The 16941-nt window shown below is 41.2% G+C and overlaps 1 protein-coding gene across 1 annotated transcript in view; it reads left to right on the forward strand.

Moving 5' to 3' along the window:
- The window catches only part of JAK2 (Janus kinase 2), a 333755-nt gene extending 318139 nt beyond the window's left edge, over window positions 1–15616 (forward strand). The window contains exons 21-24 of the mRNA XM_073542632.1: window positions 7171–7343; window positions 7607–7724; window positions 8895–9008; window positions 9936–15616. Of these exons, the coding sequence (XP_073398733.1) occupies window positions 7171–7343; window positions 7607–7724; window positions 8895–9008; window positions 9936–10043 (513 nt within the window). The 3' untranslated portion in view covers window positions 10044–15616. The remainder of the gene's footprint in view (window positions 1–7170; window positions 7344–7606; window positions 7725–8894; window positions 9009–9935) is intronic.
- The last annotated feature ends 1325 nt before the right edge of the window (window positions 15617–16941 follow it).

Here is a 16941-nt window from a genome sequence, read left to right on the forward strand (position 1 = left end):
AACGTTGCCTGGTCTGATGAGTCTCGATTTCTGCTGCGACATTCGGATGGTAGGGTCAGAATTTGGCGTAAACAACATGAAAGCATGGATCCATCCTGCCTTGTATCAACGGTTCAGGCTGGTGGTGGTGGTGTCATGGTGTGGGGAATTTTTTCTGGGCACTCTTTGGGCCCCTTGGTACCAATTGAGCATCGTTGCAACGCCACAGCCTACCTGAGTATTGTTGCTGACCATGTCCATCCCTTTATGACCACAATGTACCCAACATCTGATGGCTACTTTCAGCAGGATAATGCGCCATGTCATAAAGCCCGAATCATCTCAGATTGGTTTCTTGAACATGACAATGAGTTTACTGTACTCAAATGGCCTCCTCAGTCACCAGATCTCAATCCAATAGAGCATCTTTGGGATGTGGTGGAATGGGAGATTCGCATCAGGGATGTGCAGCCGACAAATCTGCGCCAACTGTGTGATGCCATCATGTCAATATGGTCCAAAATCTCTGAGGAATGCTTCCAGCACCTTGTTGAATCTCTGCCACGAAGAATTGAGGCAGTTCTGAAGGCAAAAGGGGGTCCAACCCCTTACTAGCATGGTGTACCTAATAAAGTGGCCAGTGAGTGTATATTTATAACATACATAGACGATAAGCCGGCAATTCATCTGCCGTGTACTGTAAAATCACTGCAGGAGCCGACAGGATAGAATAGATGGATTACATACAGTAAATACAATAGGTAGATATACAGATGTCAGTGACATATAGCATTAGTGCAGTGTGTGTGCAGCTTATCGTACATGCATTTAATTAATAAAAGATTATTTTTCCGAAAAAAATGGTGTGGGCTCCTGCCCAATTTTCGTAACCAGCAGAGGGAAAGCCGACATCTGGGGCAGATGTTTATAGCCTGGGAAGGGGGTAATACCCATGGAGCTTCCCAGGCTATTAATATCAGCTCACAACTGTATACTTAGCCTTTACTGGCAATTAAAATGGGGAACCCTAAAAAAAGACGTAGAGTCCCCCTAAAATTACTAACCAGCAAAGGCTATGCAGACAGCTGAAGGCTGATATTAATAGCCGAGGAAGGGGCCATGGATACTGCCCGTTCCCCCCAGACTAAAAACATCAGCTCTCAACCACCCCAGAAAAGGCGACTTAGCCTCGCTTTTCCCACTTGCCCTGTAGCGGTGGCAAATGGGGTGATGGTTGGGTTGGTTGATGTCACCTTTGTATTGTCAGGTGACATCAAGCCCCAAAGTTAATGGAGAGGCTTCAATAAGACACCCCCATTACTAAACCAATAGTCACATTGTATGAAAACACAGACACCCAGAAAAAAAGTCCTTTAATTGAAAAAAAGACACATGGTCTTGATTAAACCATACTTACAACCTCGACCATTCCCCCAATGCCCTCGCAATCTGCAAAAGAGTTAAAAAAAAAAAAAAAATTCCTCACCTTTCCGTAGAGATGCTTTAATCCAGTTGTCCCAAGACAGGTCTATCTCTGGTACATCTAAATGGCAGGCTGCATGGTTGCATGATGCGACCTTACAGCCTGTCATCAATCAGACACTGAGCACCTATCTATCTGATGGCATCGCGAGTGTGAGAAAGTTCTCCTGAGAAATTTTCCCACAGCGCTCGCGCTGACGTCAGAAAGGTGAAGTGAGTTCATTGGCTGTGAACTCGCAGGAGCAGTTTGACGGCACCGTGAGCAGGAGAACTTTCTCATGCTCGCGGTGCCGTCAGATAGGTAATAGGAGTTCACAGAGAGGCACTGAACACACAGTGCTCAGTGTCTGCTGGAAAGGTGAGGAATATTGTTGGGGGGGGTTTACCTCTTTTGCAGATGATGAGGGCATCAGGGGAATGGGCAAGGTCGTAAGTATGGGTTTAATTAAGACTAATTAAACTAATTAAGACGCTGAATTTGGCAGCGTCAGGAAGAGAGGGGTGAAAGTGTACTGCTGTCGGATAAAACTGAAGAAACGCCAGTTGGATTGCAAAGCAAAGATTTTGCATACCGAGCTCCAAACGTACCAAATGTGAATATCTCTGCAATGAAGTGACACAACCCAAAAAGGAAAAGAGTGGCAGAATTAGTGAAGCTCGGGTATTTTACCTCGTATTTAACAAAATTGTTTGAGGAAGTGACATCTGCTTTAAGGCTGAATAATAAAGTTTGGAAAAAGCAGTAAATTATTTGGTTTTCATTAGATCCTAGTGGTAAAAAATATGTTACAATAGCCATATTGTAACATGTATTGGCAGTAGCAGCGAGTCAACGTACTTGATTCTGCTCATTATTGAGCTATAAAATGAATATTACGATTTAATACTATTTATTATTAGTTCAATATTATTTTTATTATTATTATTATTATGCAAAATTAAGTTCAGCATATTGGTTTGGCCCTCCAAAACAGTTACGATCTCTCACGTGGCCCTTAGGGAAAATTAATTGCCCATCCTTTATAGAGAGGTTTTTTGGACAAGTCTGCCTTCTTTGTCTTCCTTTGGATATAAGCACTTGTGCATCCACTCTTGCAATACTCCACTGCCTTTCAAGATTTTCCTGAGATTTTTGTGCAAACGTTATTCTAAAGGCCCCGTTACGCATAACGATGTCCCAGCGATCCCACCAACGATCTGACATGGATGGGATCGCTGGGACATGTTAGACAGCCCCTCCAGCAATTAGGACCAGCGAGCAAGCTGGTTTCCAATGTAAACCTTGGGTATCTAAGAGCCGCGGCTCTTAGATACCTGCTGTCTACCCTGGAAACCAGCGTGCACTTAGATACCCGCTGTTTACATTCGAGTCCAGCGTCGCTGATCGCTGGTCTCTCGCTGCCACACACAGTGATGCGCGCTGGCCAGCGGGAGACCAACGATCAAAAAACGGCCCAGGACATTCCTGCACGATCAGCGATACCCGGCAGGGGGGCCGGTCGCTGATACATGTCACACACAGCAATCTCGCTGGCGATATCGCTGTGTGTGACGGGGCCTTTAATCTAGTGGAGAAAGTGGTACATAGTGTGAAACTATTTCAGATCCTAATTCCAGCAAGATTTATTCAATATACTCACAAAGTTAAAATCCAAATTCAGCATAAATCATTAAATATAATGGCATACCTGACTACAAAATTTTGGAGGAAAAAAAGTGTGTCTTATAGTCCAAAAAATACAATAAATGCTATAAAAATATTTAAGGGATTACCAAGATGTTGTCCACAGCTGGATTTCCATAGATGATACAAAGAAGTAGGATAATTGATACAGGAAAGTGGTATAGTATAGAGGAGTTTGGACAGGGTAGAGGCATGGTGGCAAATTGAGTGCTATCTTGATTAACTAGTATGTACATCACCATTGCATATTATGTGGTAGATGAATTTACTGAATCAACATCGTTCCAATCTTTTTCAAGCCAATAAATACTGAGAGAGTAAATGTAAATTGTCTGTATTCATATTGTCCACACATATGTTCAAAATATACGCAGTGAAAGCCAATTAATGTACTCTCATACAGTTGTGCATTAGCAAGCATAATAATTATATCAACAGTTTCGTATAAAGCGAGTCTGTCTCCTCCAAATCTGAAATTGAACCATTTAGGCACTCATATGGGAGGACATGGCCCCTAGAAAATCATACTTGTAGTGTTTTAGTAACTTATAGAATATAGAAACCCTTTTATTATATTTTTATTAGATACAGTGCCTTGAAAAAGTATATTTACCCTGTGAACTTTTCCACAATGCACTCACAAACTTAAATGTTTTTATTGGTATTTTATGTGATATTTCAACACAAAGTAGCAAGTATTTATGAAGTGTAAAGTAAATTATACATGGTTTACTAAATATATTACAAAATATAAATCTGAAAATTGTGGTGTGCATTTGTATTCAGCCCCCATGAGTCAAGATTTTGTAGGACCACCTTTCACTAAAATTACTGCTGCAAGGCTTTTGAGGTATGTAATGCACGGCCCTGACTGGTTGGCGTGAGCGTGGGGAGTGTGGCCCCACTGGAACACAAACAAGACTACCCTGGAAGGGGCATAACTAATCAGCTACCTTGGTGTTCACTGGAGCCTCTGATGGTGAGGTCAGGTTTGTGCGGCAGGTAGCTGCCAGGTGCCACTCCAGGGTGGTGTCTGGCTGTGGCTGCTGATCCCACTGAGGGACAGGATACTGCGAGCAGGTGCGGGCTAGTACAAACTAACACGATGGGTACTCTAGCTGGCATGGTTTGAGACACTGACAGGCGGGCACAGCTGAGACGCTGGCAGGCAAGCGGGCACTGCTGAGACACTGGCAGGTGGGCACGGCTGAGACACTGGCAGGCAGGCGGGACAGGAACTGACTCGGTAGTGAAAGACAGAGACTCTGACTGGGACGAGTAGTATATGTGAACAGGTAGGGGGCTGTTCACACTAGCAGAGCAGGAACTGGTTCAGGAAGGACGGGAACATAGGTACGAAGGGTATGAGGGAACAGGTAGAGAGTGGTTCATACAGAAGATGCAGGAACTGACTAGGAACCAATTCAGACGGCTAGAACAAGGATCCACAAGATACGAAATGGAAGCAAAGCAGAACCGCAGGGTTGCGGAGCAGAGAAGAACCACAAGGAGCGGAGCAGTGTAGAACTGCAAGGCTGCGGAGAGGTGCTGCAGTTTGCAGCAAGAGGTTCTGCAGGAGCTACAGAAGGGAAATAGCGCGGAACCACAAGGTATGCGGAGAGGAGCTGCAGCAAGAGGTTCTGCAGCAACAGGGGCAAAGCGGAACCACAAGGTATGCGGAGAAAAGCTGCAGCAAGAGATTTTGCAGCAGCCAAAACGGAGCCCAGGCAGAGCCGCAAGAGTGCGGATCACAGGCAGAGCCGCAAGAGTGCGGATCACTGGCAGAGCCGCAAGAGTGCGGATCACTGGCAGAGCCGCAAGAGTGGAGAGGACACAAGGATAGACACGGAAGGGAAAGGAGCCACAGACAAGGAGGCCAACAGACAGAGGTTAGAACAGAGTTCAGACTAGGCAACATACAGGGCAAGGCACAGAGACAGGGATAAGATGGACACAGGTATAGGACAGAGTACAGACAAGGCAAAGTATGAGTCAATGCACAGGAACAAGGACCCAGACCAAGATATTCTGCCTCCTGGTGGGCGGAAAGAGAAAAGCACAAGGCACAGAGACAGGAATACAGAGACCAGGATATTCTTCCTCCGGTGGGCAGAAAACATGACACAAAGCACATGGAAACAGATCTGGGTATGATGCCCCCAGAGCAGGCAGAGACATGACAGGACCTGGCAACTCGGCAGCAAGGTACTGACTGAGTAAAGGTGTTTCTCAGGCAGCTTCCACCAGGTGGAGCTGCCCTAAATACTAGAGGCCTCTTGGTAATTGGCTGGGAACACCATAGGCAGGTGCACACTGATTCTATAAGAACCAGAGAGTGCCGGCGCCGCCCACTTATGCACACAGCCAGGAAGTATGCAGAGAGCAGACATGAGGCAAGAGGCATACAGCAAGGAGCCGGAAGCAGACAGAACTCACAGCATGGCCTGGAGTAGTGAGTAAGGTAGGTGAGGGATGGGAGGCCATGCAGTGATGCCGGCAGGGTTGTTACAAGGTATATCTCTACCGGCTTTGCACATCTAGACGCTGACATTTTTTGCCCATTCTTTTTTGCAAACTAGTGCTAGACCATTGAGATTGCATGGAGACTGTCTATGAACAGCAATTTTCAAATCTTGTCACAGATTCTCAGTGGGATTTAGGTCTGGACTGTGACTGGGCCATTCAAACAAATGAATATGCTTTAAACTAAAACTATTCCATTGTAGCTTTGGCAGTATATTTAGGGTCGTTGTCCAGCTGGAAGGTGCGGCTAAACTCCATTTTCAAGCCTTTTGCAGGCTGTAACAGGTTATCCTCCTGGATTGCCCTGTATTTATTTCCATCCATCTTCCCATGAACTATGACCAGTTTCCCTGTCCCTGCTGAAAAAAAGCATCCCCACCACATGATGCTGCCACCACCATGTTTGATGGTGTTTTTCATAGTGATGTGCAGTGTTATTTTTCCCCCCACACATAGCGTTTTGCATTTAACCCCAAAAATTTTATTTTGGTCTCATCTGACCAGAGCTCTTTCTTCCACATGTTCGCGTGTCCCATTTTCATGGCTTTTTGCAAACTGCAAACATATTTCTTATCGCTTGCTTTCTAAAATAGCTTTCTTCTTGCCACTGTGATATAAAGGACATATTTGTGGAGTACATCACTAATAGTTGTCTTGTGGACAGATTCTTCCATCTGAGCTGTGGATCTCTGCAGCTCCTCCATGGGCCTCTTGGCTACTTTTCTGATTAGTGCTCTTGATAGAGATGTCCGTTTAGGTGGACGGCCATGACCTGGTAAGTTTGCAGTTTGGCCATACTCTTTCCATTTTTGGATGATGGATGGAGCAGTGCTTGGGCTATATTTTTATAACCTACCCCTGCTTTCCTCTTCTCAACATCTTGCCTGACCTGTCTGGTGTGTTCCTTGGTTTTCATCATCCTATTTGAAACTTAATGTACTCAAAGAAACCTCTGAGGCCTTCACAGAACAGCGGTAGTTATACTGAGAATAAATTACACACAGCTGGACTTAATTTTTTCCTCATGTGACTTCTGGAGGCAACTAGTCAATCAGGATTTTATTTAGGGGTATGAGTCTACAAGGGGTTGAATAAAAATGCATGCCACAATTCAGATTTATATTTTAAAAATAATGAAAGCCATGTATCATTTCCTTTACACTTAACACATACTTGCTAGCTTGCGTTAGTATCTCTCATAAAATCTCGATGGGCAGAGAATGGTACATGAGGGGGTGGAAATATGTACCAAACTTATGGTAAAGCCAAGGGTGCACCAAAGCCTCCTTATTTCCATATCTAATAAAACTGTTTTCATATAAAGCTAAATTACTATAATCTACATTGCAAGTATTATACTTCGGGGCTAAGTGCCCTATAAGAATATCTAAGTAGTCCAATTTTATTTTGGGGGGGTCACAGGTTCCTTTTTTAAAAAAAAAAAAAATGTTAACACAAAACATGTTTTGCTGAAATTATTGTTTTTTTTTTTTTCTTTACAGGGCATGGAATATCTAACAATTAAGAGGTACATTCATAGAGATTTGGCAACACGGAATATTTTAGTTGAAAATGAAAATCGAGTGAAAATTGGGGATTTTGGATTGACAAAAATGCTACCCCAAGACAAAGAGTATTACAAGGTTAAAGAGCCTGGTGAAAGTCCTATATTCTGGTAGGTGGAATGAGAGGCCATGTTTTGTTGCAACTCATAATTATGGCTACAACAACATCAGGATACTGTAGGAGTATCCCAAAAAAGGTGTAAGTCTCATATTCATTGACATAAGGGAGCCTTTATTGTATTGAAAAAAATGTATTTATATATTTTTTTTCTTGTACTAATAATTGTATTTATATATTTATTTTATATTCCACAGTAGAATATTTACTTATACCTGTGTAATTTTGTTTTCTTTATTATATTTATACATTTAGGTATTCACCAGAAAGTTTGACTGAGAGCAAGTTCTCTGTGGGCTCAGATGTCTGGAGTTTTGGAGTTGTTCTGTATGAGCTGTTTACATATAGTGAAAAAAATAAAAGCCCGCCATCAGTAAGAATTATATTTCTTCTTATATATTTTACTGCTGAAATATGTGAAAGATCACAGCATTACAGTTAGGCTAGGTCCAAACAACTGTATAAAAAATCATTCCGTTTCATCCAGAAAAGTGGTACATTTCTGTAACTTTTCTTAATTTTATCACACCTCCTTAGCAATCTGAGAGAATACGTGCCCTTAGTCACATTTAGGTTCGTTTCCCAAGTTGCATTTTTTTACCAAATTATCCCACTTTTGTGTAGTGTTGCTGTGTTTTGCTTTAAGTCAGTAGGAGAATATTCATCACAAAACGGTATTTATTTCATGGTGTTTTGGGGTTTCTAGCAGTTTTTTCCAAAATCAACACTTTAGCTTTTTTCTTGCGTTTTTCTATAGACTTTCCTATATAGAAGAACAAAACACAAAAAACCTTCAAACACTTAAAAAAAAAAATAATGCTGCCAAAATGTATGTACATGATTGAATGGCTTCAATAAATTCTGGTCTGTTGAATATGAGTGCTAAATAGAAAATAAAAGCTATAAACAGGTGTAATTATTTAGGATATTGACCCAACTAATGTTACTTTTTCCCCAAGACCCCATGTTGTGTACTATTTTTATTGCTTATTATTTACTAGTCTGACATGACATTGTTACACCAACACAGGGGTCTGAACTTGGGATGAAAGTCTGCAGTCACTCTATGGTGCACACGCTGTCAGGATTATTCGGTATTGACCGCATGACAGAGCGGTCACAGCCACGTGACTGCATGTAAGCAGATTGCATACTTCCGCTCACATTCCAACTAGACGTGCTTATCTTCATTCAGTGCACCTCTGTTGAGCAAGGACAGGAATGTCTAGTTGTCACAATGCCGGAGAATGCTGTCTGGATTCCGAGTCACCACAGACTTTCATCCCAAGCCTGGATACCACCTTTCATTTTGGTTAGGTTTGTGCTTAGGATGGAATTCAGTAAGCATTTTGCTCAAATACTTAAGTATTTTTTTATTTCCTGCTATGAATGTATGAGTAGGTGTACTTGGAAGGGTGTCTTCCTGTAAAATAGCTGTGTGGATTCATAAACTAGATAAACCAGTGGAGAGTAACATATACATATTCCATTGTTAGACTTAACCTGAGTGACTTGCCAACCAATATGTTTTGGTCATTGACAGGAATTCATGAGGATGATTGGAAATGATAAACAGGGGCAAATGATTGTATTCCACCTAATAGAGCTGCTGAAGAATAATGGAAGACTGCCGCAACCAGAGGGGTGTCCTAGTGAGGTACTGTAGTTGTTTCCAGTTATATAAATAACTGCATGATCATATTGTGCACAACAGATCAATATAACCTGCTAGACCAAGGGTCCCTGTTAGTATTAACATGCTTTATACTATTATGTCCCTGTACATACATGTCCTGACATGTAACCCATTCAGTGGTTAACTAGAAGTCATAGGGCTCCATAGTGAACACATGCATGATCCTCAGCCTTTACGGTTAGCGCCCCCTCCATAGTGTTGACAGTAAATAGAACTGTAGTAATGCAAACCACTACTTTTTTACCCCACACCAAAGAAATGACCTTCCACACCCGAGTTGCCTCCTCGGCTCCAGGTCCCCATAACAGCTGTTAACGCTGTAGTTCTCTGTATGATTAATGCCTATGTCAGCTTTGCGTACAATGTATGTTTTGTTTTCATAGAAGCAGGTTTGATGTATGTTATAGCCCCCAGAACTAGTTCATTGTTGTATGTTGTGGTTCCGAGATCTCCACCAATTGCTCAAAGCCCAGTGCAGAAAAGCTCAACCTATGCAGGATGAGCACAGAGTGGTGTACAGGCGCAATAGAATGTCTACACTTTACATGTGCTCAACCATAAATTGAGCACTTTGGCCCTGCTTGAACAATAATGATGGGGTCTAAGAACCCAGACCTCAACACTTGAGAGCTTTAGAGGGGCTCCAATATGTCAAAAAAGCTGGACACTAATTATCAGAAGGAATCCTCTTGCTCCTCTTTCTTCTCCACTATTACTGTATAAATTAATAAGGGCCTTACTGTTTGCAGTACAGTACTCATATTTTTAGCTACTTTTGCTAAGCCAACATTCGCCAAAAATATTAGTTTGAATAAAAAATGAAGATATACTAAAGGTGGCTGAAAGAGTTTTTGATCTTTAAAGGTCATTTTTTATTTTTTCCCCCAGATTTATCTCATCATGATTGAGTGCTGGAACAACAATATAAGCCAACGTCCTTCCTTTAAGGAGCTGACCGTAAAAGTTGAAAGAACACGAGATTGCATGGGAGCATGAGGGTTGCATGATTCATTTGTGGACAGATGATGTATTCCAGAATGTAATCCATCATGGCCAACCTCTTCTGGCGTGGGAAGTCTTTTACTTTGGGATGGACACATCAGTGAACGCGATTGCGTGAAGACAGCAAACAAATGCACTTAGCTGAGGCGTCACGTTCAGTTCTTCAGGACGTTGTAAACCATTGCGAGTGGACAGTGCTACCCAGAGATTAGCGCGTCGTCTTTATCTATGAAGTTGTGACATGCACAGGATATTTGTACAGACTTGACCTTTCTGAAGGGCTTCTGTTGAATCTAGCACACATTGAACATTTTAATATGTATATTAGTCATTTTCTGTACATTTGCTGAAGAATATATATTTAATACACTTTTGAACAGATCTTGGTATATAACTATGATACCAATTTTCTAGCAATATGAAACCTAAACCAACAAAAATTTGTTTCTATGAGTCACATTAAAGGGAACAAGCCTCACCATTTTATACAAGTGCTTTGAAAGAAATAATACATATAGTCACACTCTTGTCTAATATGCCCACTGTTTAGCCATTCGCCTTTGTACAGTTTTGCGGGTTTTTTTTTTGTTTGTTTTTTTTTTAATCCTTGACCTAGCCATAAGGAAGCTGCAGTGATATCAGCAATGTTATGGCCCAGATTGCGATGGACCGACCATCATGTTTTATTATTCTGAAGATTGCATTGAGGTTGTTTTTGCTGTTTGCAGACACTGACTTTTAACCTCAACTAAAAATTGTCTGTGTATCTTTCCTTCAGCCCTTTTTAAGTTCAAGAACGCAGCTAGTGAAATAGACGCAAGTTTATCCTATAAGTGGATAACTCACATATTAGTGTTATAAATCACCCCCCCCAAAAAAATAAAAAGTCTAGCTTTCTTTATTATCTTTTTTAGGCACTGGAGATTTAATTTTTTTCTGGTTTATTTTTCACAGAAGAAAGTTGCAGCTTTAAAGGAGTCATATGAAATTAGAATAAAGGTCTGTTTTCTTATTTTTTTATGGCTGTGTCTGGTATTCATTTTGGGCTTAGTCTTATTTTTTTTTATTCTGTTTGGTCACAGGAGCCAAATCCAATGTATTGAAAATGTAGCAAAATATGTCTGCATGATATAGACCAATCAGAAATATCTATGGTTTCTAGGCTTTAACATACAGTAACTATTCAACTGACTTTTCTTAGTCCTAATGAAAGACATTTTACAGCCTGACTGTTAATTGCCTTTAGATGTAAGTTGGAAGGGTTTTTTGTTTTTTGGCTATGTTTACATTGCGTTAGGGGCATCCGTTTACCAGATCCGTTAAACGGGTGCACTAACGCAGATGTCATTTTTGACATCTTTTGTGCACCTAGCGCTAACGTATGGTAGCATTTTACTACCATGCGTTAGCCATACAGGTCTATGCACAGCGAACGCGTCCGTTCACTGTGCATTAGACCCAATGCATCCGAAAACGCGGTAGACTGCGTTCTCGGGTGCGTCACAAAGTAACACATCATAGCTAACGCATGCCGAATTGGACATGCGTTACTAACATTGAGGCCAATGGGTGCGTTAACGCAACCTATACATAGCGTTAGTGCCTCTGTGTAACGGATGCGTTCAACGCAGGGCAGTAACGCAATGTGAACCACCCCTTAGACGGCGTGCACACTGCGCTCCTGCACTACGTTCAACTTGTAGTTCAAGATAAAAGCTCCCAGCATACATGTTAACACTTTCATAGTCCCCAATTCACCAGGCAGATCCCCAAAGAGTGTCCTAGTGGTTGCCATATGAATTCTAAATAACATATTGCTCTATACAGTTTTTTCAACTATAGACAAAACCATAAAAAACTTACATCACAGCATGTTTCTTAATTTAAATAGTAAATAACTAAAAAAAAAATTAAAAAAAGTTAAAATGCTTTAAAAAAAAATATCAGTAGCCTGAGACCTTGTAATTTTAGTAAAAAAAATGGAAATAGTTCTAATAACCTATAAATGTTTGCAACTGCTATCCAATTTGTACTGGGGATGTAGAAACTGTGCTTTACAGGTTTTTTTGTTTTTCTAAATATGAAAATGGGTTTACAATTTTTTGGCTCATATTTGACTCGGAAAGCTTTGTTAATACAAAATGTTTTTGTCGTATGTAGCTGTTTTCTTAGACTCCACAGCCAGTTTGTTTTCACATTCACCAGTACATTTTTTCCATAACTTTTTTTTCTCATTTTCCCATCTATATATATAGGCTTGTTTCTTTTGCAAGTTGTAGTTTTGAATGACATAATTAATTTTTTCTTGCAATATAGTGAAAAAAATGAAATATTTTTTTTTATTTTTTTTTTTTAAGTATTAGTTGTATGGTAAAGATGACCCGTAAACAGTTTTCCAGAATAGTGCAAATATGGCGAAGCAAAATTTGTATATATTGTTTTTTAGGTAAGTTGTAAAAAAAAATTCCAAAGATTGTGAAAGAAATCATTTTGGTTTGTTGTAATTTTCCAAGACCTGTAGCACGTATTTTTTCCATTGATGGAGTTGTTTGAGGACTAATATTTTTTTCATGATGAGGTGATGTTATCATTGATACCAATGATGCGGTGTGCACTGGCAATCGCTCCTTTTAAATACTGCTGTCAATTATTGGCAGGGGCATCTAAATGGTTGAAAATAATGATCAGAGCACAGTGCTGACATATACCGTATTTTTTCGGGCTATAAGACGCACCTAGGTATTAAAGACGGAAACTAGGAAAAAGAAAAATGCAGCAAAAATGTGGCCAGTTCTATACTTAAAATCCCCCATTCTGGTATGCATGGCCCCCTCATCCCCAGCCTGGTATGCAGAGCCCCCATCTCTGTCCTGGTATGCCAGGCCCATCCTTATCCTGGTATGCAGGGACCCCATCCATCCTGATATGCATGGCCCCAATTCCTATCCTGGTATGCAGGGACCCCATCTCTGTCCTGGTATGCCTGGCCCCATCCTTATCCTGGTATAATTGACCCCCATCCCCATCCTGGTATGCAGGGACCCCATCTCTGTCCTGGTATGCCTGGCCCCATCCTTATCCTGGTATAATTGACCCTCATCCCCCCATCCTGGTATGCATGGCCTGGCCCCATCCTTATCTTTGTATGCATGGCCCCCAGCAGAAAAAAAAAATCATTCTTACCGTCCATCCACGCCCCTCGCAGCCTCCTGCTCCGAAGCCATGCGCTGCTTTATGTTTGTAAGCCACGCAGGCAGTGACGTAATGCGCTGCTTACAAGCCGCCGAGGACAGCTGCCAAAATACTCACTGTTCTCCACGCTGAAACTGCGCGTGGAGTGCAGTGAGTATTCATTGCTCTTTAGCGAGCACAGTTTCAGTCGCAGCCGCTGGCTTCCTGCAGCTGCTGGGCTTTCCCTTGTGCTGCTACTAAAAAGAAGGAATATTCATTGCATTCCATACCTACGCCGACACACTCAAACACTGGGCAACTCCAACAAGACTGCTGCTGCCGATAGCACTGTGTTCGCTCTTAAAGAGAAATGAATATTCACTCCTTTCCACGTCCATGGGCATGAAATGGAGTGAATATTCATTTCTCTTCAGCAGCGAGCACAGGAGCTAGCCATAGCAGCCGGCTTCTGCCTCCTGTGACCCGCTGCTCTGCCGCTGCCACTCCCCTACCTCCCCACTACAGCCAGATTAGGGGCATCCAAACTATAAGATGCACGACCATTTTCCTCCACAGTGTGTGTTCTAGTCCGAAAAATACGGTATGTAAGATATTTTGTGCTAAGGGCGTTATAAGGAACTTGTCATAATGAAAGTGGTATCTGACTTGCAGGCAGGATCTTATAGGCAGGAGGAGCAGATCAGATTGAGAAACATTTTTTGCAGGAAAAGTTTCAGTAAATCCTGCATTTTATTCATTAAAATCCCTGGAGTTGTATCCATCTGAATTCAGTCTTCCCTCATGACACTGAGTGCTGAAATAGCGGTCAATCACTGAGTAGGATCGCCCACTGGACTCTTATGCATACAAACACCAGGGATTTAAATAGATTAAATACAAGCAGCACTGAATATTTTCCCACAAGCTAATACATCAGTCGGCTCAGCTTCTCCTTCTCTGTACCATGCTGTCCACAAATCGGTCTGTCTGCACAACATGACCGGTTCCTCTTTAAGTCTTTATGCTGTGTCAAATGATAATCCTGTGAAAACATGCTTAGTCAGCGGAAATTTACTTGTCCGTCATTGACGGAAACTTCTATGAAAACCTAAATGTTATCACATGAATTCACTAGGTCACCGATATTTGCTTGTTGTTAGTAGGTGAGACAGTAGGAAAATCATGCAAATTGAAATTACACCAAAGTACACTTAGCTTGTTGGTCCATGATAATCACATTTTGTTGTCTAATTAGTTTTACTCCTCATCCTTCTTCACATCACATCTGCTGCAATAGATTTATCTGGGCCCCAATAGATGTCTTGTCCCAGCTGGGGACACATGAACTAAACTATTGCTGAATAATTTATTGGATTTCCTAATCTGCCAGGAAGGTGGCATCACTAGAAATCCTCCTTTTCATGTTGTATTATATGGTTCTACCCTATTGTTTAGCTCGACATCTGTGGTTTATGAATGTAGCACATCAATTTAAAGGATCTGAAAATGAACGTAGACGCACAGTACAATTTCATCCCTAAACGAAATGTCTCCAAATTAATTCATGGCTACTGGTGAAAGCCGATCACCTACACATCACACTTTCTCTCTTACTATGAAGGGCATTTACTTTTGCAGTAGTTTTCTGAAAATGACAGAACGATTCAGTATATTCACGTGTACTGATGCCATCGATTACCTCAAAATATTGCTAATGTTATATTTAAGTTGTTAGAGGTGCCAGTATTTGTGTTTTAGCAGGTTTTGCTTTTGTGTATGTTGTTCTGATTGCCTTGTGTCTTAGTTTTAAGCCCCCCCACAATGGGATCTTCTGATCAGTTGCATTAGTGCGAGTCCACAGCTGACCGTGCAGGTCCCAGCACCAACGCTCCGGCGTTGGAGAACTCATTATCATGTTCCATTGTGTTCTTGCCGCTCCTTGTACATAGCTTGGCCTTTTCTACAAATATCACAAATGTTTCCATGCCTAATGTAACCTGCGACTGTTTGTACCTTAAGGTGAAAGAGCAATTTTATGTCAAACTGTGTAAAGAATGGATTTGTAAAACCTACTTTATGTCTGTATAATATTTCTCAGGGACATGTAAATATCTATATGTAATTTGAGATCTTCCAGAAGACAATGAGGAATATCAAGTGGCTTGTTTTCTTCATAAAATTTAGCAAAATGTGTTGAAATTTTTTTCTCATTTGCTCTCAAGTAAAAAGTGCTTTTTATGTTCTGTGCCTATTTCTGAATGGAGAGGTCACTGTTGGTTGAGCCATGTATTGTGATTTTTTTTTTTTTTTAATGGCACAGCTATTGATCACTTTATTTGGGACTGTGTAAATAAAAGACCTTTAAGCCTTTTAATAAAAAGATTTTTAAGAAATAATGAGTATTTATTTTAAATCTAAGTGAAATCTTCATCTATGGGGCTGTAAATTGCTGTCTTGCTTTAGGCCTGTTTCACACATCAGTTTTTTTCCTCAGTTAAAATCTGCTAAAATGGCAGACAACGGATCCGTTCCTGTACTGACCACAACATTTGGCACCGGACCGTTGTTTTAACAGATCCGTCGAAGGAAGAATTTTAAAGGAACCGCTGCCTGGGGAGGAGAGAGAGAGAGAGAATTTTTTTCAGCCGGCAGAACAGGGTTTAGGGTTAAATTTGCAGCCGAGGCAAGTCCTCCGGGCATGCGCAATGTAAAATGCGGATCCGGCCGCCCGAAAAAACGTTGCATTGTCCGTCCAGGCATGTCGGCGCACGCCAAAATTTTGGCGGATCCGCAAAAAAACGGATCCAACGGATGGCCATCCGTCAAGATCCGCTGGTAATGCAACTCAATGGGAAAAAAAAACGGATCCGCCAAGCAAAATGGCGGATCCGTTTTTTTTTTGCAAAACGGCGGATTTTGACTGATGGTAAAATACGGATGTGTGAAACAGGCCTTAGTAATGTACAGCCTCTCTCCAGAAATGTCTTATTTAATAAAATGTTTATTCGCAACAAAATAGCTAAAGAGTTTCTGCCATATTGCTGTTATTCTTCCATTCTACTATGGTACATTATCTTACCCATTGTCAACCTGAAGGTATCGGGCTTTGTAGGGGCATGCCTGAGAAGGGGAGTCCTAATGATCAGTTGTCAATTTCTTGTAGGATATGCCGTTCCGGAGGGAATAACTACACAACACATAGAGGCATATTTATCATGTGCCAGAATTCTGGAATAATTTGTGCTATATTTGTGTTTAGACTTCTTACAACTTGTCCAAAAATGGGGTGTAACCTTCCTAAAAAGGGATGGGGTTTGTTGGAAAAGCTGCAGGAGGTGTAAACTTAGATACTACATGCTTAAAATTAGATTTACCAAGCATAAAACACTAGATTTGGGGCATTTTAACAAGATGTAGTCTAGTTTGCACTGTGTGAGAATTAGACAGTTTTGATAAATATGCTTCATAGTTCTTAGTATGTATAAAAGAACAAAACAGACTGATATATCATGGGAACCAAAGGGATAAAAAAAAGACATTTCACAGTTGCGTAAAGGGTCACGGATTTGAATTTTCCAGATATTTGGTCATTCCAGTTCTGATGATTGTATAAAGCTATAAAAAAGCAGTCATAGGCCAATGTGGCATGTATAGACTCTGCACATGTTAAAGGGAACTTGTCATTGCGAAAATGCAGTCCAAACTGTATACATCATGCTAT

Source organism: Dendrobates tinctorius, unplaced genomic scaffold, assembly GCF_039654945.1.
Source record: "Dendrobates tinctorius isolate UK_male_01 unplaced genomic scaffold, ASM3965494v1 ptg000128l, whole genome shotgun sequence".
In the NCBI taxonomy this organism is placed as follows: Eukaryota; Metazoa; Chordata; class Amphibia; order Anura; family Dendrobatidae; genus Dendrobates; species Dendrobates tinctorius.